At 42.2% G+C, this 23,735-nt stretch overlaps 3 protein-coding genes across 6 annotated transcripts in view; 1 reads left to right on the top strand and 2 right to left on the bottom strand.

Moving 5' to 3' along the window:
• Positions 1 to 5,105, top strand: part of LOC105450583 (synaptogyrin-2) — a 9,502-nt gene extending 4,397 nt beyond the window's left edge. Inside the window, exons 4-7 of the mRNA XM_011690515.1 lie at positions 1,312 to 1,541; positions 1,721 to 1,868; positions 2,369 to 2,698; positions 2,996 to 5,105. Of these exons, the coding sequence (XP_011688817.1) occupies positions 1,312 to 1,541; positions 1,721 to 1,868; positions 2,369 to 2,566 (576 nt within the window). The 3' untranslated portion in view covers positions 2,567 to 2,698; positions 2,996 to 5,105. The remainder of the gene's footprint in view (positions 1 to 1,311; positions 1,542 to 1,720; positions 1,869 to 2,368; positions 2,699 to 2,995) is intronic.
• Positions 5,106 to 6,089: 984 nt separating this feature from the next.
• On the bottom strand, positions 6,090 to 9,104 carry LOC105450584 (CCA tRNA nucleotidyltransferase 1, mitochondrial). The gene is made up of 3 exons (XM_011690516.1): positions 8,957 to 9,104; positions 8,131 to 8,747; positions 6,090 to 7,057 (listed from the first exon to the last, which is right to left on the bottom strand). Exons 1-3 carry the CDS (start codon positions 9,011 to 9,013, stop codon positions 6,286 to 6,288), a joined length of 1,446 nt encoding a protein of 481 aa, XP_011688818.1. The 5' UTR covers positions 9,014 to 9,104; the 3' UTR covers positions 6,090 to 6,285.
• A 4,410-nt stretch (positions 9,105 to 13,514) lies between these two features.
• The window catches only part of LOC105450582, a 16,125-nt gene continuing 5,904 nt past the window's right edge, over positions 13,515 to 23,735 (bottom strand). For all 4 annotated transcript variants that reach the window (XM_011690513.1, XM_011690511.1, XM_011690514.1 and 1 more), the window contains exons 8-14: positions 22,186 to 22,430; positions 16,249 to 21,871; positions 15,512 to 15,965; positions 15,083 to 15,180; positions 14,873 to 15,001; positions 14,632 to 14,753; positions 13,515 to 14,445 (exon numbers count right to left, since the gene is read on the bottom strand). In XM_011690513.1, coding sequence (XP_011688815.1) covers positions 14,427 to 14,445; positions 14,632 to 14,753; positions 14,873 to 15,001; positions 15,083 to 15,180; positions 15,512 to 15,965; positions 16,249 to 21,871; positions 22,186 to 22,430 — 6,690 coding nt within the window. In that variant the 3' untranslated portion in view covers positions 13,515 to 14,426. The remainder of the gene's footprint in view (positions 14,446 to 14,631; positions 14,754 to 14,872; positions 15,002 to 15,082; positions 15,181 to 15,511; positions 15,966 to 16,248; positions 21,872 to 22,185; positions 22,431 to 23,735) is intronic.

The raw sequence follows: 23,735 nt of genomic DNA, 5'->3' as shown, positions 1-23,735 counted from the left end.
GGGGCCGCCGCCGCCGCCGCCGCCGCCGCAGCCGCCGTCGAAGAAGCGGCGAACGCATGCGCATGCGCCCGGTCGCTGCGTGAGCTTTGAAATCTCCGCTTCAGTCGCACTAAGATGGACGGCGGAGCGTACGGCGGCGGAAAGGCCGGGGCCCCTTTCGATCCGATCGCGTTCGTCCAGCGGCCGCAGGTCATTCTGAGAGCGGTATGCCTGGTAAGTCGTTCGCGGGCCCCCGTCAGGCGGGATCGTTTCGTGAGTACCGATTTGGGGAGCGCGATCGAGAATACGACGACGACGACGACGACGGCGGCGGTGGCGGTGGCGGCGGTGTCGTGGGTGGAAGAGGGAGAGAGAGCGAGTGCCAGAAGGGGGCGAGCGAGCGAGATCCCTCGACGCGGATGGTCATTGATTTTAAAAGAGAGCCTCGGCTCTTCCACCCCCCCCCCTCCTCCCCTCCCACTGCCGCTACCCACGATGGGGTTCTATTGATTTTTCGCGAATTCCAGCGGTACGCACACCCGCACGCGCCATGGGGTCTCCATGGCGTTCGATGCCCAATTGAGGAATTGATTGCCCGTCGCGGGTCGATTCGGCGAAGAGAGAGAGAGAGAGAGAGAGAGCGAGAGCGAGAATCCTTTATTTGACCTTCCTGCGGGCGCGGATACGGTATCTCGGGCGAATTTTTACGGACCTCTCCCCGCGGTGTCCTCTGTCCGCTTGACGGCACTTTGCTCCAACGAATAAATCATTTTCCCGTTAGTTTTCTCTCTCTCTCTCTCTCTCTCTCGTTCTCTCTTTTCCTCCTCGAGAAAAACGCTTATTTTTCCTGCATTGTATGAATTATGAATAGGGAAGTGTTAAATATATGCAAGGCGCCTGCAGCCGGAGCGCGTCAGTTCAGAGATATTTTTAAGACTGCAATTATGTTTGGAATAAATACTGGATGGAGCATAGATTTTTTAGATTGACATGTAGTTACGTTAAATTTAATTTCGAATAGCGATTTTTTATTTAAACTTTACCGTGTGTAATTTTCGGCCGAGATGTTTTCAGCCAATATCTCTTGATATATTTTTCCTCGCTTATTGTTACTTGTATCGTTAAAAAATATAAGATTATTAGAATATAAGATAATGCAAAGAAAATATGAAGAGTATAAAAGTAAATTTAGATTTTTGGTTTTTGTTCGTGTTGCTCTTAGCCAAGATGTTCTAATGTTTTAGTTTTTATGTACAGATATCTTATTGCCACGCAATGTATCTTTATTTTCTTTTCCACTGTTCTACAGAAGAATTTTTATTGTGCTTCCAGCTATTTGCAATAATCGTCTTCGGCTGTATAAGCAGCAAAGGCTATATCGCCCCGAAGGAAGGTGCGAAGGAGGTTTGTCTTTACAATGGGGACAATAATGCGTGCAACTACGGGGTTGGCATCGGCGTACTGGCGTTTCTGGCCAGTATCGGATTCCTCGCGGGTGAATACCTGTTCGAACAAATGTCGTCTGTCAAGACTAGGAAACATTTTGTCCTCATAGACCTGGGGTGAGCCGCGCACACGCTTTTACAGTCTTGCAGGACGTTGAGATAAAAAAATTCTTGTGTGCCCTTTAAAAGAATCATACGTCAAAAGTGCTTCCCTAGAATTCTTCGATTGACATAACTTGATACGTCACACATGTACAGCTGATGTGATACAGGATTAATATGATGTATAATTACAGTTTTTCGGGTTTCTGGTCTTTCCTTTACTTCGTGGGATTCTGTTACTTGACAAACGCATGGAATAACTCTGAAAGACCAAAGGACGGATACGGCGTGAATAATGTACAAGCGGCTATTGCATTCTCATTCTTCTCCATCTTTACTTGGGTACGTTAGACGAAATCTGTTCGACCAACAGTTTCATTTAATTATCAAGATATTTTTAGCTCTCTCTCTCTCTTTCTCTCTCTCTCGCTTCGGGAATTTTTATAGTAGTGTTAAATAAGTTGAATTTATATTTTTTTTAGGTATTTTTGAAGGTCAATGTGGTTTATAAATAGTATATATTCTTAGTCAAATACAATATATATATATATATATTGTATTTGACTAAGTCTTTATTAAAATATATTAATAAATAATAAACCTTAAATTTTTCTAAAAATTCAATCCAAACTTAAATCAGCTTCCCTTAATTTCCTAGCTCTAAAATTTCAGGGCCTATAAATTCATGAATATATACTATTTATAAACCACATTGACCTTCAAAAATATATATTTACATTTATTTATTTTTTTAGAATTATAATAATAATCTGCAGACGAACGATTGTGGGTTCGATAAATTTGACGTATTATAATTATTGTATTGTTATCTGTTATTGCAGGCCGCTTGCGCTTGGTTCGCGTTTCAAAGATTTAAGCAAGGTACCGACGCGGCGTTCGCACCGAGTTACGAGGCGGATCCCGTCGGTGGTACAGGATACACAAGCTATCCCGACGCCACTGACACGGCTTATCAGGAGCCGCCGTTCGGCCAGCAGCAACAGCGGGGTATGGGTGACTTTCAAGCCCCAGCTTACTAAAAAGTCATCCATAGTCGATACCAAAATGTATTTCCATTGGATGCGCAGCGAGCTACTTACGAAAGAAGATGATTTAGGATAATTTTTCAGAACAAGATATATATTGTTTTCCACCATCTGTTTTGCTTAAAGGTAATATTATTGCGTTAAATCGTCACTTCGTTATTTTACTCGTTACTTCATGGCTATTTTTCTTTTTTTTAAATTGATACTAATCTACGAAAAACGCAAGAGATAGTTTCTACGTTAAATGTAATCTCTGGTTCCGGTGAATATAATGTGTCAGAAGGTACGTGGAGGACGGGGATCGTCGTTCGTGAATCCTAGAATCGTCAAGTGCGCAAAATTCTCTTTTCCTTGCGGATAATTCGTACCTTCGGCGGACTTTCATGCCGGTAGTCATACATCGAATTGTATTTTCCTTTGCAGACTAAAGAAGAACTTCATTCGCTGATAGGTCGCTGGGCAGCGCCGTTGGTCATAGAGTAAGTTTTCATGGCGGGATGTAGAGGGAAGTTATTTGTTAAACTGTGCTTCTTATTGTTGACCACTTGTAAGTTATCACTTATCCATACGCCCGATGTCACAAAAAGGAAAAAAAAAATTTTAAGCGTTAGGTGTGTTTGAAGTCGTATACACGCCTGGACATGCGTTGTATCGACGACGTGGTGGCTACTGACCATCCTATGTGTGGGAAGTAAATATTAATATCATAATGAGTAACACTATATATATATATATACTTATATATATATATAGTTAAACTCCATAAATAAGTAAGAACTAGTAACATGCACACAGGCTATGTATATTTTAACGTTGTAACGTGTTCATGGTAAACGCGACTTAAATATAAACAAGTAATACAATGCGTTGCATTATTGTGCAATTTAGTATTAAACAAAAAATAAACGTATGTACACGAAGTCTAGGATTTGAAATGAGTAACTTTCGAATAAGTCGACACTGCAGTGTTTTAAAATATTATAGCGAGACAATATCTAAGTTACTTAAGTTACTTCGTCGTATCGGTTGCAAGATAATGAGATATTCCCTACAGAATAGCGTTAGCAAAATATAATTGCACTTGTAAACCGTGATGAATAGAAAACCAAAGTTTTTATTATATATAAATTCGTATATATATATATATATCTCTCCAAATTATAATAGGCATAACTTACACACATAAATTGCCCGCAGTGTTAATATATTTGAGTCGCCCTATATTTAATTCGTTAATACGATGAGAAAAGATTTATAAGTGTGAACACACATCTCAAAGTTTATTTTTATTTAATTTTTATATTTAATGATTCTTTACTTTGTAAGTATTTATGATATCTCAGGAACATGTTTTCAGTTATTCAGATTATATTTATTTAATTTATATTTTATTATTTATTACGCGAGGTGTAAATTTCAATGTGTATGTTGAAAAAAAATCCATTACGAAAGGTGTATGAAATTATTTTGATTTATAATAATGAACGTTAACGGAAAAATATATAATTTTGTGTTTGATCCTGGAGGCACGTGTATCGTCGAAAGAAAACAGCAATCTCGAATTGATTAATTGAAGTAGAGCGGAGTATAAAAGAAGAGTATTATACGTGTACTTATACGACATCATTTTAAATTTGTGCTTCAAAGCATTTATTTTTAAATGTTCTTTTATCGTATGCTGTATCAAACAATGTGAACGTCGTTAGGAACGTATGCAGTAATTTAGTAGTCTGAAAAATACTCGAGAGAATTATACATTCTAGGCATATATGCGATAAAACTGTACAGTTGAGTGTAAGATATATTCTTTGATTTCCGATTGCGTAGAGAGACGATGATTTTTATAGATAATTTACGTTCGTAGTTCTCCGGTCTCTTTCTCTCGGTATATCCGAGTTTGCATAATTCTCTTGAAGAGAATACACGATAAGGTCCCCCGATAATTTTGGAAAGCATAGTTTGTGTAAAATATTATTACGTGAAGTGCAATAATAATCATTATATGTATTCCCGATAGTTCTGAAAATGCCATCCCTTTGAATGATGCATGGATCAATTGATGAGAAAAATAGTTTTTCGACATTTAGTTGCACCAGTTCTTTTTTTTTTTGTGCATTTTTTCCTCTATGATCCATTTCGTTTGGACGCACACATTCAAGGGGTTGGATTTTTAGATGTTCTTCTCAAAATTGATCTCTCTCACCTCTTTGAAAATCTTAGCCCTTCTAAGTGCATATAGCTAATAACTCACCCAATTGTCGACTAGCACTGGTGTGACGCACACAGCTCATGTCCATCGAGAAGGATTGAAGGGCAATAACGAACACACAAGTCGAAAAGTGTAATTATCCTATAAGAGAGAAACAACGTGATTCGGTGGTAATTTCGCCTGTGAGATCGGAAGAAGCGCAGGAGAATAAATCGCGCGTACTCGACATCAGAATGTAAAACTATCAGAAAAAAAAGTGTCTACTACAACAAAAGCTGTAAAGGAATAAAAACGTGTATTGAGATGTGGGTATCGATAACTAAATAGCTGTTGTATTATTGTACTTATACATATATATATAATATACTACATGGATGTGTGTATATATATTATGTGTACATATACATATATATATATACATGTATATACACACACATCTAAAATCATTGCATTTAATGCAGTAGCAATGCGTATGCGTCTGTAAAGATTTTGAGTGTTTAGGGACGATCTATAATTGTAACTTGAAAATAGCCAAAATACAATATAAGTGATTATTTTTATGCAAGCATCCAAATGATTGTACGACAGCTAAGCTCGACACGGATTACGTTTTATCTCGCGCGATCGCGGTCTGTCCGCTTTTCGAATTTCGATTCATGCCGACATGTGTTGACGTATTATTTTCCCTCTTATTTAGATTCGTTACACAGACTGTTCAGCTGTGGTCTGCCGCGGCCGTCGACAAGACACGCCAAGTCGCCACGAGAATTCCTTCATCAAAAGCGTACACGTTTATATATGAAATATATAAACGTTACACTTCCAGCAACGTTGCGTTTTCCTTTTCAACAAAAATGTAAACGAATTTGCTGACTTACCGTACGCAGTCACTTATTGCAGCATACATATTAGCGACTTATTAACGCGAGTACGAAATTGAATATATCGTATCTTCGTTTTAGTTTAAAGACGTTTTATAGTAGCTTCACAAAAATTTCGTTTTATACACCCGCTACGATTGTATATATATATAGCACCGTCTTGTAGAATTTATATTCGCAGGGAAAAAAATGCAGGATTTTATTTCTTAATAAATCTTTGAGTGCCTAACACGCGGTATGTTTCTTTTCACGTTTTTTCAGGAAGATATTTATATATTCATATGAACCCTGATATAAATCATCAGCACAATTAAATCCATATTCGATCCTTCAATTACATCTTCGCGTCTTTCTATACAGCTCATTTATTTGTCCAAATAAATTTGATAATTTTATTTAAAAAAACTTATCAAAAAATCGTGCAAAAATCGCTTCATCTTTTTCATAGATTATTTAGTAGTGACAATAATAAATTATACTATCTAGATTATTTGGTCTAAAAATAATTAACCTACTTTTAGACATTTAGACTTTTACATTTTGCGAACGTCTATTTATAAAGTGACAAATAGTGTTTGACACAGGTACATACACACAAAGCTACATCGCTACTTCGAAAATATTTATTTCATCTTTTTGAACTTCTTTCTCTCTTTTTCTAGCGTTTGATGTTTCTCTTCTAATTCACTGACTATACTCGGTACATGCTCCATAAGCTGCTCGCCGGTGAGCTCAAAGTTCGCGTCGATCCACATCCTCTTCAATTCGTTCAAGACTCTGCCGATCACCTTCTGCGTCGGCACGTGTTTCATCAGCATGCTGCCGGTGACGGGAAACCTCGGGATTGCCCATCGTTCGAATTCGTCCAGCAGCTGCATCGCGCCGCGATATCTCAACAGCTCCCTCACGTACTCCTGAAGGACGTCGTACCTCTTCGTTTGCTGAAGGAGCACCAGCTGCTGATAGGGTCGCAGCGGTCTCTCGCAGGGCTTGTCCTCCCGATGCTGGACCAGGAAGAGCGCCAGATCTCTGTCGGACTTGGACAGCTTCAGTCTCTCGTGCAACTTGACCACCTCGCGTTCGTCCTTCAGCATCGACACGATCAAGGATATGGGCTTCAGGGTCACGTCGTTCGTCCGCGCGCGCTGATAAACTTCACGGAGATTCTCCACGTCGGGTTCCTCGGGTAGACCGATGTACCTGCCGCTACCGCACTCGAGCAGCTTCAGGGTCAGTTCCAGGGCGTAGTTGCCGGCTAGGATCTTGCTCCATTCGTTCCAGATCCGCTCGCCGGATATCTGCTTCAGGCCGTCGATGTTCTCCCTCAACGCCTTTATCGTAGCCTCGTCGTGCTGATCCGGCTTGTCCATTATTCTCCCGTAAAAACGGAAGTACCTGGCGGTAATTGAACGATTAATGCAAACCTGGTGTGAGTCTTGAAGATTCAGGATTGCGATATATATATGTTACCGCGTCAAAATCCATAGACAATCGTTAAAACCCGATTTTACTAATTAAAAATAGTTTTAAATTTAATTGAAACGTTTATAATTGTATTATTTCACAATTGGGTTTTCGACTTTCCATGCATAACGAGGTCCAACCTCCCCCTGTTTAAGGGACGAAACAAGATCTATAACTGTATTGTTCACATAGGTTTTCGATTTTATGTTTAATTAACCATTCTACTTTTTACTAGTAAATTCGAGTTTTAACGGATTGTGGATTTTGGCGGTAACATATATAATATTCATGATAATATATGTTACATTGTAATATATATATATTACACAATGGGAAGTAACTCGTTACTTGTAACGAAGTTACAGTTACAGTTACTTTTTTTCAATAACTGTAACTTAACTTTGTTACTTTCTTTCCTTGTGTAACTGTAACTTAACTTATTGTTAGTTAGATTTTTTTAAGTAACTAATTTAATAGTTACTTTTACAGTAACATACATCAAATCACTTTCACGGATCAAAATTATGCAACACTTTCGCTCAATCACCTAATCATGATAACGTTGATTGTAATTATGCTCATATTTAAATACGTGCATTACTTTTCTTTTTTAAATAAAATTATATAATATGTAAATGTAAATCTTTTTTTTATAATGCTAATATTATTTCTATGCTAATGTATAATTCTATTAAAAGTAAAGACTGAAAAGTAACGATTTGTTACTTTTTGAGAGACAAAAACTGTAACTGTAACTAGTTATTTTTACAAAATGATTTTCCCAATGTTGTGTATATATATATATATAGTATATAGAATAATATACAATATATATTGTATTGAATAATATACAATTATATATAGTATATAGAATAATATACAATATATATTGTATTGAATAATATACAATATATATATAGTATATAGAATAATATACAATATATATATAGTATATAGAATAATATACAATATATATACTCCTACATTAATAGCATAGCGCGTACCTTAAGATTCGAAGGTAATCCTCGCATATCCTGACACCAGCGTCGCCGACAAAAACGATCCTCTTGTTCTTGAGGTCGTCGTAGCCGTAGAAATAATCGTACACCCGGCCGTCGAGGTCGAGGAACATGGAGTTGATGGTCAGATCCCGCCTGTTGGCGTCCAGCTTCCAGTCCTTGGTGAACTCCACCTGGGCGTGCCGGCCGTCGGTCAGCACGTCGATTCTCAGGGTGGTGATCTCGAAGTTCTCCGCGTCGTTTATCCTCGCCGTGATCGTCCCGTGCCTCTCGCCCTTCTCGTTTATCATCCTGACCGCCTCCCGCGCGAACATCTCCCGCATCTGCTGCGGCGTGGCGTCGGTCGCGAAGTCCAGGTCCTTGGGCCGCACGCCCGTGAGGATGTCGCGCACCGCGCCGCCGGCGATCCGCAGCTCGTAGTTGTGCTTCCTGAACAGGCCCGCGAGGCACCGCAGCTCCGGGGTGAAGACGGAGCGGAACTCCGGGCTGTCGAGCCTCATGACCACCGGGTCGTCCCGCGACGGCGGCGGTTCGTCGCCCATCCCGGTCCTCCTCCACGCTCTCTCGCGTTCCGTTCGCGTTACCCCGTACCTCCGCCGCACCTGCACCGGCAATGAAAACAGATACGTGTTATACCCACGGTTGTTCACGTGTCCCCCCCCCCCCCGCACGTGTGTCGTACGTCCACCCCCCCGAGCTCGCTCGCCCGGGAAAGCGCTCCAGGTGGGCGATGTTGTTGGGGTTATGTTGACTTTAACATAACCTCACTTCTAAATCCCCATAGCGTAAAGACCGATCCGATTCTACTTACGTTAATGATATCGCGACGAAGGAAATTTACGGTATGCCGTGTCAATGCATTTAACATAGCGCTCACATGCGCGTCAGCTTGTTATTTCTATGCGTAAGACGCACGTGTCACGAGCACTGTACAATCACCCTCTCCCATTTCATCTTGCGCGAATGATTGTCGCACTTGTCGCTGACTAGTGTCATATACCTACATATATACATATCATATATATAGAGATGTAAATAGAAAAAAAAAACAATTTTTTTTTTATAAAATACGTTTTTTTTTTAAACATAAGCCTCGATTTTTTCTCAAAATTTTGCTTTTTTCAGCTATATCTATATTTTGCTTATAAGTTAATGTTTCCTGATTTTTTATTTTATAGATAGTAGATTTAAATTATTATTTTAATCTTTACGCAGAACGAGAAAGCCAATATATTGATTCTGAGACATATTTTGAAGCAAGGACTTCGATGAATAATTATAATAATTATAAATAATAATATAAATAATAATTATAATAATTATAAATAATAATTATAAATTCTACTTAAGAAAAAGCTGTTTAGAAAAAGAATTAAAATTCTCCTTTTGTAAAAGTTAAATGTAGATCACATTAAAATTAATTATATAAATAAATACTATTTGCAATTAATTAGTCGTGCTATCGGAATTAGAAAAAAAACTAAATTTGTATTTTTTCAATGAAATAAAACACGTTTTTTTCTAATATTTTTTTCTATTAGATAAAAAACGTTTTTTTTACATCTCTATATATATAATTATATATATATAATTACATACATATAATAATTAACTACATATATATAAGTAATTGTCATCTCGAGAACATTCCAATTCTACCGGTGTAAAATGAAAAATATTCTTCTTTTTAACATATATATATTTCTTTAATTTTTTAATATTTTCTCCAAATAATCCATTTATCTTTGGTCTACTTTGCTTTTTAATTAATTTTCTTTATGATGTACGTGTAAAAGCATACTTAATTATATATATTTATGCAAAATATTATTATTCCTATCAAAAAAAGGCATGTTAAGTCGATAATTCGCATTTCTCAAAATTATTTGTTGCCGCTTTTCCGATGCTGATTGATTATCTCAATATGCTTACTTCGTTGAGCGGCTGTCATTACGTACATTTTGACAGTTAATTATATGTGTATTGAGATTTGTTTTAGTAATAAAATTCATTGGTCTTTTATAAAATATTACATAAGTATATATGTCCCTTCACCTTCGTATATTACATACATATGTAATTGTCAAATGCTGTGTCTAATTATTCGCTGTGACAAGCATGTGACAATCATGTATGTAACACACGAAGGTGAAGTGACACGTATGTAATATTTTACAAAAGACTGAAGAGGGCTTGATGTAAAACCGAAATGATCGTCTGGTAGCATTAATGTAATTTGCAAGTATTATAAGTATATTAAAGTGTCAAAGGTATCAAACCTTTGATACAGTATATTAAATATCACAAAAATTATTTTAAATTGAACAATAATATATTTCAGGCTCCGAGAATTAAAATTAAAAATAAATAATTTCAATGGGCCAGGAACCAAGCAAGTAGGTCTTCCTGCTAATTCGTTATATTCATATAAAAAATTACATTAATGCTACTTGCAGACGATCATTTCGGCTTTACATCAAGTCCTTTTCAGTGATCTTTTATAAAATATATTACATACGTGTCGCTTCACCTTCGTGTGTTACATGCATAATTGTCAGACACTGTCTAATTATCACAGCAAATAATTAGATACAGCATCTGACAATTATGTATGTAACACACAAAGATGAAGGGACATGTATATTTATGTAATATTTTATAAAAGCCCAATGAATTTAATTCTCTTCGTTTCAAAATTTTTACACTTCTTTTTTTCCTTCTATCGCTATTTTATTCCTTTAATTCCTTTTTCTTATTTAATCATTGTAAAAAACATGTTTCGACATATCTGTTGATTACAAAAGATATTGTTAGCAGTACTATAATATTTTTTAAAAATATTTTACTAATACCTGAAAGAAAAAAGTAAGACGAGAAATGAAAGTTATCAACTTAACATGCCTTTTTTTAGATAGGATATGATATGTAAGAGATATATAAAAGTAATTAATGAGATATTTAATATGATATTTGTATTTGCGTGTGTGTATTATGTTTCAGGGATAGTGAACAAATGGCACGCGCAAAACGCGCGTTCTATTTTGTTCTAGTAGAAATAAAAAATAGAGAATATAAAATACAAACAAAGAAGAGAGAATATAAACTTGTATAATACAAAAAAATATGTATATATATATATATATATATATATATATATATACAAAATTATGTATAATTTATATAAAATTAAATAATATAAATTTACATTTTATTTATAAATTTAATTTATACAAAAAGTTACACATACAAAGCAGAAATATAAAAGTATATATACATATATACTATATATTCAAATTCGCAATTTATTTCAGCTAATATCTTACTTCCTCCAGTGGCGGATACAGGGGGGGGAGGGGCGGAGGGGGCGATCGCTTTCCCCCCCAGGGCTCTCCAAACAAATTTTATACATTGGAAAAAGTCGGTTTAAAATAAATTAAGAAAATAAATTATCAGAGATTATTCGAAACTAAATAATGTTCACTCAATTTTTTTTTAATAATAAAAAATATTAAAAATAACATCAACGACAATAATAACTAAATATTCACATTTTGTCATATCCATCCCCTCCCCTTCCCCAGAACTTTCTGAATTCGCCACTGATGACTTCCTTTAAATTATAATTTTTTAGAAGATACGAAATTTAAATAGTTTGCTGTATTTAAAGTCAATGGCTGCGTTCGGGAAGGGCAGTATTAGCGCTAATGTCATATTCTATCCTTGTTTTATGTCTAATAAATAATAAGGATAGAATGACAATAGTGCTGATAGCGCGCTCCCCGAACGTATAGCCAATGCATATTCCCCTAATAATTTAGGGATGAATTTTTTTTCGCTTAATCTCTATCTTTTGGAAAGAGAAAGGTAAATACACGATTTTAAAGCATAATTCGGAACAAGATAAAATTGCAGAAAGCTAAAAACCGTTTGACAACAGATAAAGGCTTGCTTTAGTAAGATAAGACTCCGCAGTTAACATTATTAATCTCGATGTTTCTCGTCGATTCGCCGAGAATATGAATTGAATGAGCGAATTCGATAATATTAAACTCTTTATTCTCCTTTCGTTTATGTACATTGCTATTTAGTACAAAAGAGAGTTTCATGCACACAAGAATTAACGACGGTTTAACGATGGATTTAACATCACTTTACTGACGTAAATGGTCGTCGGCATAATTATTTCGTTTATGAATATCGATGTTATCGCTGATGATATTTTATTCTATGATACGGATCGTCACACATGTTTCGCTCAGATTCACCTCCCCGGTGCCAGTGTGTCGTATGTTTTTTCTGACACACACATATATATATATATATATATATATATATATATATATTTATAAGTACCTGTGTACGTTCCAAAGAGGATGCAATTTTTCGCTGTTTCATGCGTAAAAAGTATAAAAACCTATCCCACACACACATATATGTGTACTCGCGATTGCACGATACTGAGCCGTGCAATCCGGTCGTGAAATGTACAACAGAATTAATTTTTATAGATAGGCAGCTAATACAATTGTGCATCTATTTAATTACGAATTAATATACGTACATGTATAACAATATCTTGCGTAACAGCGCTTTCCGAAATTAGAGGATTTCCATTGTGGCGTGCCATTAGAGATAGTGGACGAGCGTGTTTACCCACCGGATATTGTTTCGGATATTGTTAATTTCCTTCTATCATGTGTGTATTTCTTAGCGATTGGAAAAATACCTATGTGCCGATAGGCTTAAAAACGAACACGTTTGTACCCTACGAAAGTATGCAAAAAAAAAGAGTTGCAGCCGTCACGTTTATTTACGTTTATTGACGCACGTCACGTAACTCACTTGCGCCTAATTATACGCATACTAGTTCCGGTACGTTATACATTCTGCACTTTGGAACATCGAGTACCTCTTGGAGAGAAGATTGGAAAAAAAAAACGGATCGCGTCCTGCCTTCTTGCAAGCAACACACGTAGGTTCACGTCTCGCTTATCTCCCAACAAGGTCATCTAATTCTGTATCTTATTAATATCATGTCAAGTAAATTGTCAAGATCGCACGTATGCGGTATGCCGTCATATACATATACATAACGGAGGCATGTCGTGTGAAACTAGGGCAATTAATGCTAAAGAGGCGAGAGACGTGAACCTACGGGTTACAGCATCCGTGTGACAGTAGTAGTTCTTTTTTTTTCTTTTTTCGTTCGTTCTGAAAAGCGGAACGGGCTGTGAACAAAACGTGACGTTCTCCGAAATTCTTAGAGATTTCTGCCTTTATATGTATATCGGACACGTACAGACACGAATCACAAGCGAACGCATAATAAAACACATCAGGCTAAATCAATGTCACATACAGAGACAACGTTTCGGTAATATTTTATACATGATTTATTTACATCTGAAATCGCTGATTGGAAATGTGTGTTTTACAAGAGTATGAATAAAAAGTGAAACAAGTTGCGGCATATATATATATATATATCCTGCCATGGAGACTCCATGGTACTCGTATGAAAAAGATCTCCGCAGGCCATTTTTTTTTTCTTCGCTTGTATAAAGTAAGTTCGAAGAATCTACTGGGATTCACAGATTTAAGGATGTACTGATTTTACAGCGCAAGTTGCTGGGGGGGAGGGAAAAAAAAAATACGCCTGGCCATTCGCTTCCTCTTTCATAAATAGCGACTCGTATTACTTGAGCGTCTATTTTTTGTCGTCAGTTTCTCTTTTTTTTTTCTTTCTTTGAAATTACACAATCACACTCTAAAATATGAGACCTTATCGTACAATATATTCCCTCTAGTTAATTTAGCGAAGGGATCGTTGATCGTTGATCCCGAATCTATTTCATCGGGAGGCATCGCAATGATGCACGGGCCGTATATTTTCGGACAGAGGCCGTACATCGTCGGGTTGCCTACGCGAATTACGCGCGAACGTGTCTAGACGTTAATATTTGTGAATAATAATAATAATAATAATAATAGCAATCACGAATCTCTTATTCGTATTTGAACAATTAGATAAATAAAAATATTACGCTTATTACAATTAATAAAGTATGTACACACAATAGATGTTTCGCTCGTCAATAGATGTATACGTGTAAGATATATGTATGTATATGCATGTACATATATATATTATATATACACATATACATGCATACGTCCAATTCACTTACCATCGAGAGAAGATAGAATGTGATTTACGCGTGGTCTAAGGAGAGGCCTAATGTTGAAGAAGTTTCTAATGCGCTAGGATTGCCAACACGTGATCAACTCCATAGAGTCTTCCTGTAAGTTTCATTAAATGCAGTTGCACGAAAAGATGATGCAGCATTAATTCCGCTCGCGAGATTCGGAGGGATATGTATAATATATATATATATATTTATATTTATTTGATTAAGTACGCCCAAACAATTTATCACCCTAAAAAGCTATATATACATATTACGGTTGCATTCGTACTTCACTTACGTAGGTTTCGCTATCTTGGCAGAAGACGTCTTCTTCTTGTTGTTCCGACACTTCTTTACATACGCTTCAATTAGATGGGCTATCTTTTTAGGATTAATCTCGCCTGTCTTATTATGACATATCTGTAATTACATAATTATATAGGATATTTTTGTTATTTGTTATTATCGGATTATATTTAATTCGATATATTGCTTTTTTTTTTAATTGAACAGGAAATCCAAGTTTAATGCTCACACACCTTAGGTACTGCTTTACGCATGATGTCTTTATATTCCTCTTTCGTAATGTGCTTTTTGGTATAGTGGGGCTTGAGAACTAATTTCACTTCCTCCACCACTCTCTCCTGTCGGTTTAGTTTCTTGAGAAACTGTAACGCGATACAGATAAAAAGATTTTTATATGCACATATTTTACAATACAAATTACACGTTAATGTTCATTGCCATACCTTATCTTTAACTTGCATTTCTACAGCAGAACTAGGAAGATCGTCCAGGATTTGAAGCTGATTTTCGTCCATGCGGACGCCAACTTTAGGATTGGTGGCTGTAAAATGTATCATTATATATAAGCCAATTACTGAATCTGTCCGTTAATATTATTAAGAAAATGTAATATAATATAATATTATAATTAATGTAATATAATATAATTAATATAAATGTAATATATAATAATATTATAAATGCAATATAATATAATATTATAATTATAATGCAATAAAATATTATTAAGAAAATGTTAATGATAAAACTTGTAAAAGAAATAAAACTTTTGAACTTCAGCATCTGCTGTATTGTTCATACAATTATAAATAAGATTCAGAAATCTCTGTGTATCGTCTGGATTTAAAAAAGGTAAAGATTAAAGTACGTACATTTCTTCGTCTTTTCCTTGACGATCTGTTTCTTGCTTCTGTTTTTGGTTGCAGTCTTAACTGGCGGCAGTATTCCACCGAACAGCGCGTCGAACGCGTCCTTCTTCTCCGCACTTTTATTGACCTTCGGCGCGGTGGTTTTAGGAACGACGGGCGGTGGTGCGTTCGCAACGGGCGAGTTGTTGAAGTTGGCGGGGCTGGGCGGATCGAACAAGCCGTCGCTCAGGGTCGAGCCCGGAGAATACGGGGACGACATATCGACGACATTGTCATTCGTCATATCTATGGTCGCGTCGTTGCCGTTCTGCCCCACCGTCGAGCTGGCTTTACCCTGGGCCGATTTCGAGGTTCGCGCTATGGTGGATGATTTCGCGGAGTTCGCGAATATATTGGGAAGCTGCGGCCTGTCGTTTGTGCGTTGCTTCATCTGATTGCTCGGCGAGATGCGACTAGGCTGCAAAAAGGAGATCAAGTGTCAAACTAATTTAGATAGGATTAAGATAGAACTAATTTAGATAGGATTAATTTAGATAGGATTAAGATAGGAAATCGAAGATTTGATTCGGCAATTTGCCGTATTTAGAATCAATCCGATTAAACCTGAAAGGAGGATGTTAAAAAGGGATCGATTTTGATCCCCAAAGGTGTAAGTGAAAACATTGTTGTTTTCACTTACAAATCTTTGGAAGCCAAAATTGGTCCTTTTTTTTAAACATCCTCCTTCAAATGACAAATACCTGCAGCAGGGTCCTTTGCGTGGTGTTAGGCGTGCTGGCGTTGAAGCTTCTCTGCACCGCGGCCGCCACCGTCGCCAGCACGGGATTGATGGTGCTGAACGGATTGGCGGTCGACTGCGCGCTCTGCGGATTCTGCTGGGTCTTGGGCGGGCTGCTGCCGCTGCACGACTGGGCCATGTCCGTCTGACTCTCGGGCGCGGGAGACGCGGCGACGTCTCTCTGCGGCGACGGTCGCTTGATCGTCACTATCGATATTATCTTTGGCTTCTCTATCGGCTTCTCCTGACTGGGCTGTTCCTGCTGCTGGTTACCGGGCTCGTCCAACGGCAGCGGGGTGTCCGCGGCGCCGTCGTGCTTCCTGGGCGAGTTGCGCTGCGCCCGGTCGCGCTCGTCGTTCGGCGTGGCCTCTTGACTGGCGTCCGGAGTGGGCGAACGGGACTTGGTGGGGTCGAAGGGATCGTAAGCGTCCGGGGAGGTTGGCGGGGACGTTGGCGGCTCGGGAGGTGTGTTGGGGCCGATCTTGAGGCGCAGCTCCAGCTCCTCCTGCGCCCGCATCTCGAGCTCCTCCTCGGCCCGCTCGTCCATCATCTCCTCCTCCTCTTCCTCTTCCTCCTCCTCCTCCTCCTCCTCTTCCTCCTCCAGCAGAGGGTTTATCAGGGACGGTCTGAGATTGCTGGGCTGCTTGTTTATGGAGAACTTGATCTGCGGCTCCGGCGGCGTCTTCGGGCCTTGCGAGACGAACTGCTCGCGCGGCGGCGACGCCTGCGACGGCTGGCACTGCTCCGGCGACGCGGCGAGTGTCTCCTGCGCCTGCTTGTCGTCGTCGTCGCTCAGCACTATAACGTCGCGGGGCGATGGCGTCTGTTCGCGGAACGGCGACTGATCGAGATCGATCACGGCGACGGGCTTCTTCGTCGCCGCGATCTCCGCCGCCTTCGACTTCTTCTTCTTGTCCTTCTTCACCTTCGGCGACTTCGATCGCTTGTCCTTCGTCTTCTCCTTCTTCGAGCGCTTCGCGGAGGGCGCCGACTGCTCCGTCTGAACGGACTCCCGCCGTCGTCGTTTTATCGGCGGTGACAATGGAATAGTTGGCGGTAACTCCGGCGTGGCCGACGGATTTATCTCGTTGTCCTTGTTGAAACACACGCTAACTAGTATATTGTCCCCGCTGGCGAACACCTCCTTCGACGGCGGCGGCGTCCTGTTGCGCTTGCCCTTCCGCCGCTTCTCCGCCTCCTTGGACTTCCGGCTCTCTTTTCGCCGCTCCTTCTTCTTCTTCTTTATCGCCTCCTTGTTCGTCAGTATGACAGTCAGGTTCTTCGGCGACACGCTGTCCAGCACGGAGGGCGGCGACCAATTTCGCGCGCCGATCGGCTCCTGCTGGATGTGCGGCGGTGTCTTCGACCTCGAGCGCGACCAGGACGGCGTCCACTGCGCGCTCCACGAGCGCTCGTGCTCCTCGCGTTCGCGCGGGAACTGCTGCTGCTGCTGTTGCTGCTGCTGCTGCTCCTGCTCCACGCTCTTCTCCACGTTCAGCTGATCCCAGTTCCTGTTGCGATCCCGTTCGCGCGAGATCGACCTGTCCTTCGACCGTGACCGACTGTGCGCCTTCCTCTTGCCGTGCTTCTTCTCGCGCGTCTTGGACGACGTTCTCTTCGGCGACGCCTTGCTGCGCGATCTCTTGCGGTTCCTCGAGCGACTGCGCGACTTGTACTTCTTCGTCTTGTCCTTCCGCTTGTCGCGCGTTCGCGACAGCGATCGCCGGGCGCGCCGTCTGGGCGACAGCGAGCGCCGCTTGCGCGACACCGATCGCGACCTCCTGCGGGAGATCGAGTGGCGCCTCGACAGTGATCGCCTTCGCGACTTGCGCCTGGTGCGGGACGACGATCTGCGCGAGTTGGAGCGGCACGACTTCGAGTACGACTGGCCGCGATCTCTCGACCAGGACAACCGGAGGCGGGATCTGCTCTTCGACCGTCCCTTCGAGTACGACCGGCTCCGTCGATCCTTCGAGCCCGACTGAATTTTATTCGACGACCGACTTCTCGATCTGCTTCGCGACGACTTCTCCCTGATGTCCCGGCCGTACTCGTCCTTCCTCGGCCGGGACGGCTTCTCGGCCACGATCTTCCTCACGTCGTATCGCGGCAGCTCTTTCCTCTTCTCCTTCTTCTTACTGACCTCCTTCGCCTTCTTCTTAGACTTGTCCTTGTCCCTCTCCTTCTCCTTCGACCTGGACCGTTTGTCCTTGTCGCGATACGGCCGGTCCTTCGTGTTCTTCGAAAGTTTCTTCCACGAGACCAGATTGTCCGACGAGATGTTCTCCTTGTTCTTCTCCGTGCTCTCCTTGCTCTTTTCCTTCTTGTCCTTCTTCTTCCTCTTCTTGCCATCGTCTTCCCTCTCGTCCTTCAACTTCTCACGCTCCTTCACATCCAGCTTGCTCTCGTCCAGTATCTCGCCGTCCTCCATCTCCTTCTCCTTCTCCTTTCGTAACGCCAGGGCGATTAGCTCCTCCTCGAAATTAATCGCCTCGTCGGTCTCGGATATAGCCTCGGTGCCCAGCTCGGCGTAACCGGCCGGCGATCTGCAGTCATCCAGATCGTCGTTCGTCTTGTCCTTCGTTGGCGTGATGGGCTCCAAGCCGGCCTCGAACGGCACCGTACACTGCTGCTCCTGCATATTCTCATCCCTCACGGGCAGCTCGTCTTTGCAGGGTGTGTAAGCGCCGTCCGATTCCCAGCTGTTGTCGACGAAAGTGGCGGGTGCGGGCGGCTCGTCGTCCAGCTTGTCCTTCTCGATCGGAAACTGCTCCGCCTCGTCGTCCACCGTCGAGAAGCTCTCCTTCTCGTGCCGCTGATCCGACGAGTTTGGATCCTCGTTGTCGCTCGACGCTTTATCGTTGTTCCTATCGTCGCTGTCCACCTTGGCGAGTTTATGACTGCTCGTCGGCGAACGCTCGTCGTTGTCGTCGTCGTCCTCGTCGTCGGTACTCCATTCCCGCTCGCGCGAGTCGCCGCGCGCGCTCGTCTCGCCGCGCAACTCGGCCTCGGGACGCGACAACGTGGTCTTGTTCGGCACGTCGCCACCCTCCAAGTCCTCCGAGCTGCATTCCATGCTCAACTCGCTGCCGTCCAATTTTCTCGGCGACGACCGGGCCGTGTCGGGAGCCGACAACAGCACCGCGCTTTCCGCGACCACGACGGTCTCGCGCGGCGTCGCCGCGTCCGCCGCCGCCAATTGCAACACTTCCCGTTCGTCGTCGTCCTCCTCCTCCTTCTTGTCAGGTGAAGCGTCGACGTGTCTCGGCCGTTCGTCCACCTTCGTAATTTCGTCGTCCGACGAGCTCTCCGTTATACGGAACTCTTTGCTTCCGCGCCGACTATCGAGCGCATCTTTCTTCTTTGGGCTCGCTGGAGCGAGTTCCGTCTTCTTTTCTTCCTCCTCCTCCTCCTCCTCCTCCTCTTCGGCAAATTGTGGTCCTATCTTTATCAACGGATTCAACGCCGCCGACGATCGTGCGGCTGTAGACTCGATCGCTGACTTTGACGAACCGACACCCCTGTCGCTGTCTCGCTCCTGTTGTTGCTGCTTGCTTTCGACCGGCGGTGCCGTGACCGTTCTTTTCTGAAGAAAACTCGTGTTCTGCGAATGATCGTCCGCGTGCAGGCCGCTCAGCCGATTGTTGAGCCTGAGTTTGTTGCCGATCTTGAAGGTGATCTTACCACGCGAGTCGTGCGAGATCTTCTTCGGTGGTATCTTACTCAGGGTCTGCCGCTCCTTCTGCAGCGCCTCGAGATAGGGATCGGCCGGCTCGGGCGGCACGTCCGGCAGATCGCAGGCTTGAACGTCCCCCACGATGATGTCGTCGTCGTCGGGGATGTTGGGCGGCATAGGCGGTGGCTGTAGCGGTCCGATCTGCTGCGACAACTCCTGTTCCGTATGCCTGGCTACGTCCATGGTCTGCGACGAGTAGATGGAAAAGTTCGGGCAGTCCGACTGCGAGTCGTTGTCATCTTCGTCGTCGTACGCGGTCAACCGAATGACTTCCTGCCTGCTCTGGGCCTGCGTCGCCGGCATCGGGGGATACGCCGCCGAGACCAACGGCGGCGCGATCGGCATGGGGATGTTACAGCTGTCCAGGCTGTTCCGCGACACTTCCGCCTTCTCCAGCGCCGTCTTCAACGGGGCGGCGACGTCGTCGTTGCTGTCGCTGTCGGCCGCGAACGGATCGTATTTGTCGCCGCTCGCCGTCAGATCTCTCGTCGTCGTGTCCTCCTTGTGACTGTCGTCGATCACCAATTCCTGCTCGCTGTCGTCCTTGTCGCTTCTGGAGTTCTCCTCGAAGTCCAGCAGACCGGACGGCGGTTCCGGCGGCGGCAGCAGGATCATCGAGCCGTTACTGTGAAGCTCCTCCTGTGCCTCGCAATCGGGCTTCGATGGCGGTTCGATGTCGCAATAGATGTCGCAGTCGTCGTTGTCCTGTCGCGTGGCGGGCGACGCGGCCGCGGGTGACGCAATTACGGGCGACACGACCGCGGGATCCGGCATCGCGATGCGATCACTTTGCTCGGGCGGCGGCTGATAATTCCGCGCCATGTCTTCCGGCAGGTTGACCGAGGGCGGTAGACTGTTGTGTATGTGAATCGGCTGCTGCATACCCATGGGATCCGGTGCGTTTAACGGCGCGATGGACGGACCACCGGGAGGCGGTATACTCAACGGGGGTAGCCTGGGCCTGGGAAATCGGTCCGTCGCGTGCGGAAACGGTCTCTGCTCGAAGCCACCACTGCCACCACCGTCCGTATAATTAAACGGCCGCTCGGCGGGCGGCGGCGGCGGCGGAAAACGCAGCCGCTCGTTGCGGAAGTGCTGGGGATTGCGGCTGCGGAACGGCGGCGGCGGCGCGTGGGCGCCGAACATGGGCGGTCCGCCGCAGTGCTCGAAATTCGGATTGTAGAACGGCGGCGGGCCGAAGTCGCGATTCCCAAAGTTGTCCCGCGGACCGCCGCCGCCGGTCCCACCGCTGTAATTGTGCCTGCCGCTCGGTGGCAGCGAGTCCCGGCCACCGCCGTAGGTCTGCCCCCCGTGGCCGCCGTGTCGGCCGTTGTCGCGGCCGTAGCCACCCCGGAAGTTTCCCCGGTTGCCGCCGCTGCCGCCGCCGCCGCCACCACCGCCGCCTCCGCCGCAGGGATTGTTGTACATCGGCGCCTGGGTGATGTCGTTGGAATTGATATTAGACAGATCCAGCGGCGTGTCAACCGCCTCCAGGATTGCCTCCTCGTGTTTTATGACCTCCTCCTCCTCAACCTGCTTCTCCTTCTTCGGACTCTCGTTGTTATTGATGCTGTGCTTGTTCTCCTTCTCGGGATTATTCACCATCAGCAGACCGTCAGCCTTCAGAATCACGTCGTCCTTCTTCTTGGTCGAATGCCACAGCTCCTGACTGCTCATTATGCTGCTCAGTAGATCTGTTATGCCTATATTATCCACCTCGTTGACCGGATCGACGATAGTTTTCAAAACGGCGCGGCGTCTGATCGACGGCACCGCCAATCGTCGTTGTCGTACATTTACCATTGGACCACCTCCAACCCCAATGGAATATTCGCCATCATCGTCCGATCTAAGTAAAATAAAAAAAATCATTTTCCATTAAAATATTTTGCTGAAATATGTTCGTTATATTTCGACCATTTTTAAAATTCATCAAAAATCATCTGAATAGAGGATTAAAAATTATACAGTTAATATCTCGTACGGGTGCATTTTGCACAAAATAAAAACAGTGTGTGAGGCCGTTCGCTATTAAAATGCCAATCTTTACTAAAATGAAACGTAATTGCATCTTTAACTGTGCGTATATATAATCAAGGAATTACACAGACTGATTGACGGATTAATTAAGGAGTGAATAAATATATAGGATCAATCGCTCACCCAGGTGGACTGTAATCTAATCCCAGATTATCTCCAAAGAGACTGACTTGAGGTATACCGGCGCTGTATCTGGCGTTCATGAGAGCGCTTTTCTCAGGAATAGAGGAGACATTTTTCATGGTGGGCACGAGCAGCGGCACCTTCGGCTTCTCCATACCGAGCGTCGAGGCCAATCTTCTTTTTACCGTACGCGTGCTAGTCAGCACGGACGCTTCAGCGCGCGCACGTCGTTTGTATTTTCTCCTCTGGAGAAATAGTAACTACATATGTGCTTTTTTTCATAAAGACGATAAGAAAGGTATAGACAATGTATATATATACAGGGTAGACCATTTTAATCCATCCAGTCGAATATCTCGAAAATCAAGCCCGGGAGAGAAAAATTTTTCAGACAAAAGTTGTAGGGTTTTGAGGGGGACATAAGATGATAACATTGGTTTGACCCTGAGTGGCGTCGTCAAGGTCAGGACAAGGTCACTTTGAATTTTTTAAATGGAACCCCCAATTTTTCATTACATGTTCTTATAGCACGCCTCAAGAACTTTCCAAAACACATAAATGAAATATTTTTTTACAAAATAAATCTTGAGTTATGAAGCTTGAAAGTTGGAGTATTGTCGGCATTAGCATCATCCAAGGTGTCCAAACACTAGCTAAAGATGGCCAAGGTCGTTGGCCTTTATCAATGTCATAATCCTGAACAACATTCAAAATGTTTTAGCTAGTGTTTGGACACCTTGAATGATGCTAATGCCGACAGTACTCCAACTTTCAAGCTTCATAACTCAAGATTTATTCATAAAAATATTTATTTATGTGTTTGGAAGTTCTCGAGCGTGTTATAGAACATGTAATGAAAATTGGGTATTCCATTTAAAAATTCAAAGTGACCTTGTCCTGACCTTGACGACGCCACTCGCGGTCAAACCAATATTATCATCTTATGTCCCCCTCGAAACCAAACAACTTTTGTCTGAAAAATTTTTCTCTCCCGGGCTTGATTTTCGAGATATTCGACTGGATGGATTAAAATGGTCCACCCTGTATATATATATATATATGTATTTATATTGGAGAAATAAATCAGAATTATGGAATATTAATAAATTAATTCTAATGATCTAATTTCTGCAATTTGTGCAAGAGATTGTAAATTGAAACATATTATTGGATTGTATTATTACATCTAAAAAATAATTTGTGTTTAAAAAATAATTTAAATATGGATACTTATCATTGATAATATACCATTCGTATATATCACACATATGTATGCAACTGTAGGATCAAATTATTTTTTAATAGTTATATAATTTTCTTTAGTAATTGCGTTTACTGCTGCGGTTGGCTCAAAGGATTCAATTTTGTAGCTAAACAGAAGTGGACTAATTAAACAGAGAAATGATTCACTAAAACATACAAATTTATTTGCAAATTTTACCTTTATTAAATAATAAAGTTCTATTTACATTACATATTATTTAGTTTAAAAAGAAATAATATTAATATATATAATAATATATATAAATAGATGCAAAATTAAAACAAAT

This window comes from Wasmannia auropunctata, unplaced genomic scaffold, assembly GCF_000956235.1.
Source record: "Wasmannia auropunctata unplaced genomic scaffold, wasmannia.A_1.0 LD336060.1, whole genome shotgun sequence".
Taxonomy (NCBI): domain Eukaryota; kingdom Metazoa; phylum Arthropoda; class Insecta; order Hymenoptera; family Formicidae; genus Wasmannia; species Wasmannia auropunctata.
Note: the sequence above shows the minus strand (reverse complement) of the source record. Positions and strands in the feature narration are given on the sequence as shown.

Excerpts from the sequence above, each read along its gene's own strand:
- LOC105450584 (XM_011690516.1), bottom strand. The coding sequence starts at position 9,013 with ATGTTAAATGCATTGACACGGCATACCGTAAATTTCCTTCGTCGCGAT. Across the intron at positions 8,748-8,956 it reads TTCGTCGCGATATCATTAAC|GTGCGGCGGAGGTACGGGGT; the intron begins GTAAGTAGAATC and ends TTGCCGGTGCAG. Across the intron at positions 7,058-8,130 it reads GATTACCTTCGAATCTTAAG|GTACTTCCGTTTTTACGGGA; the intron begins GTACGCGCTATG and ends AATTACCGCCAG.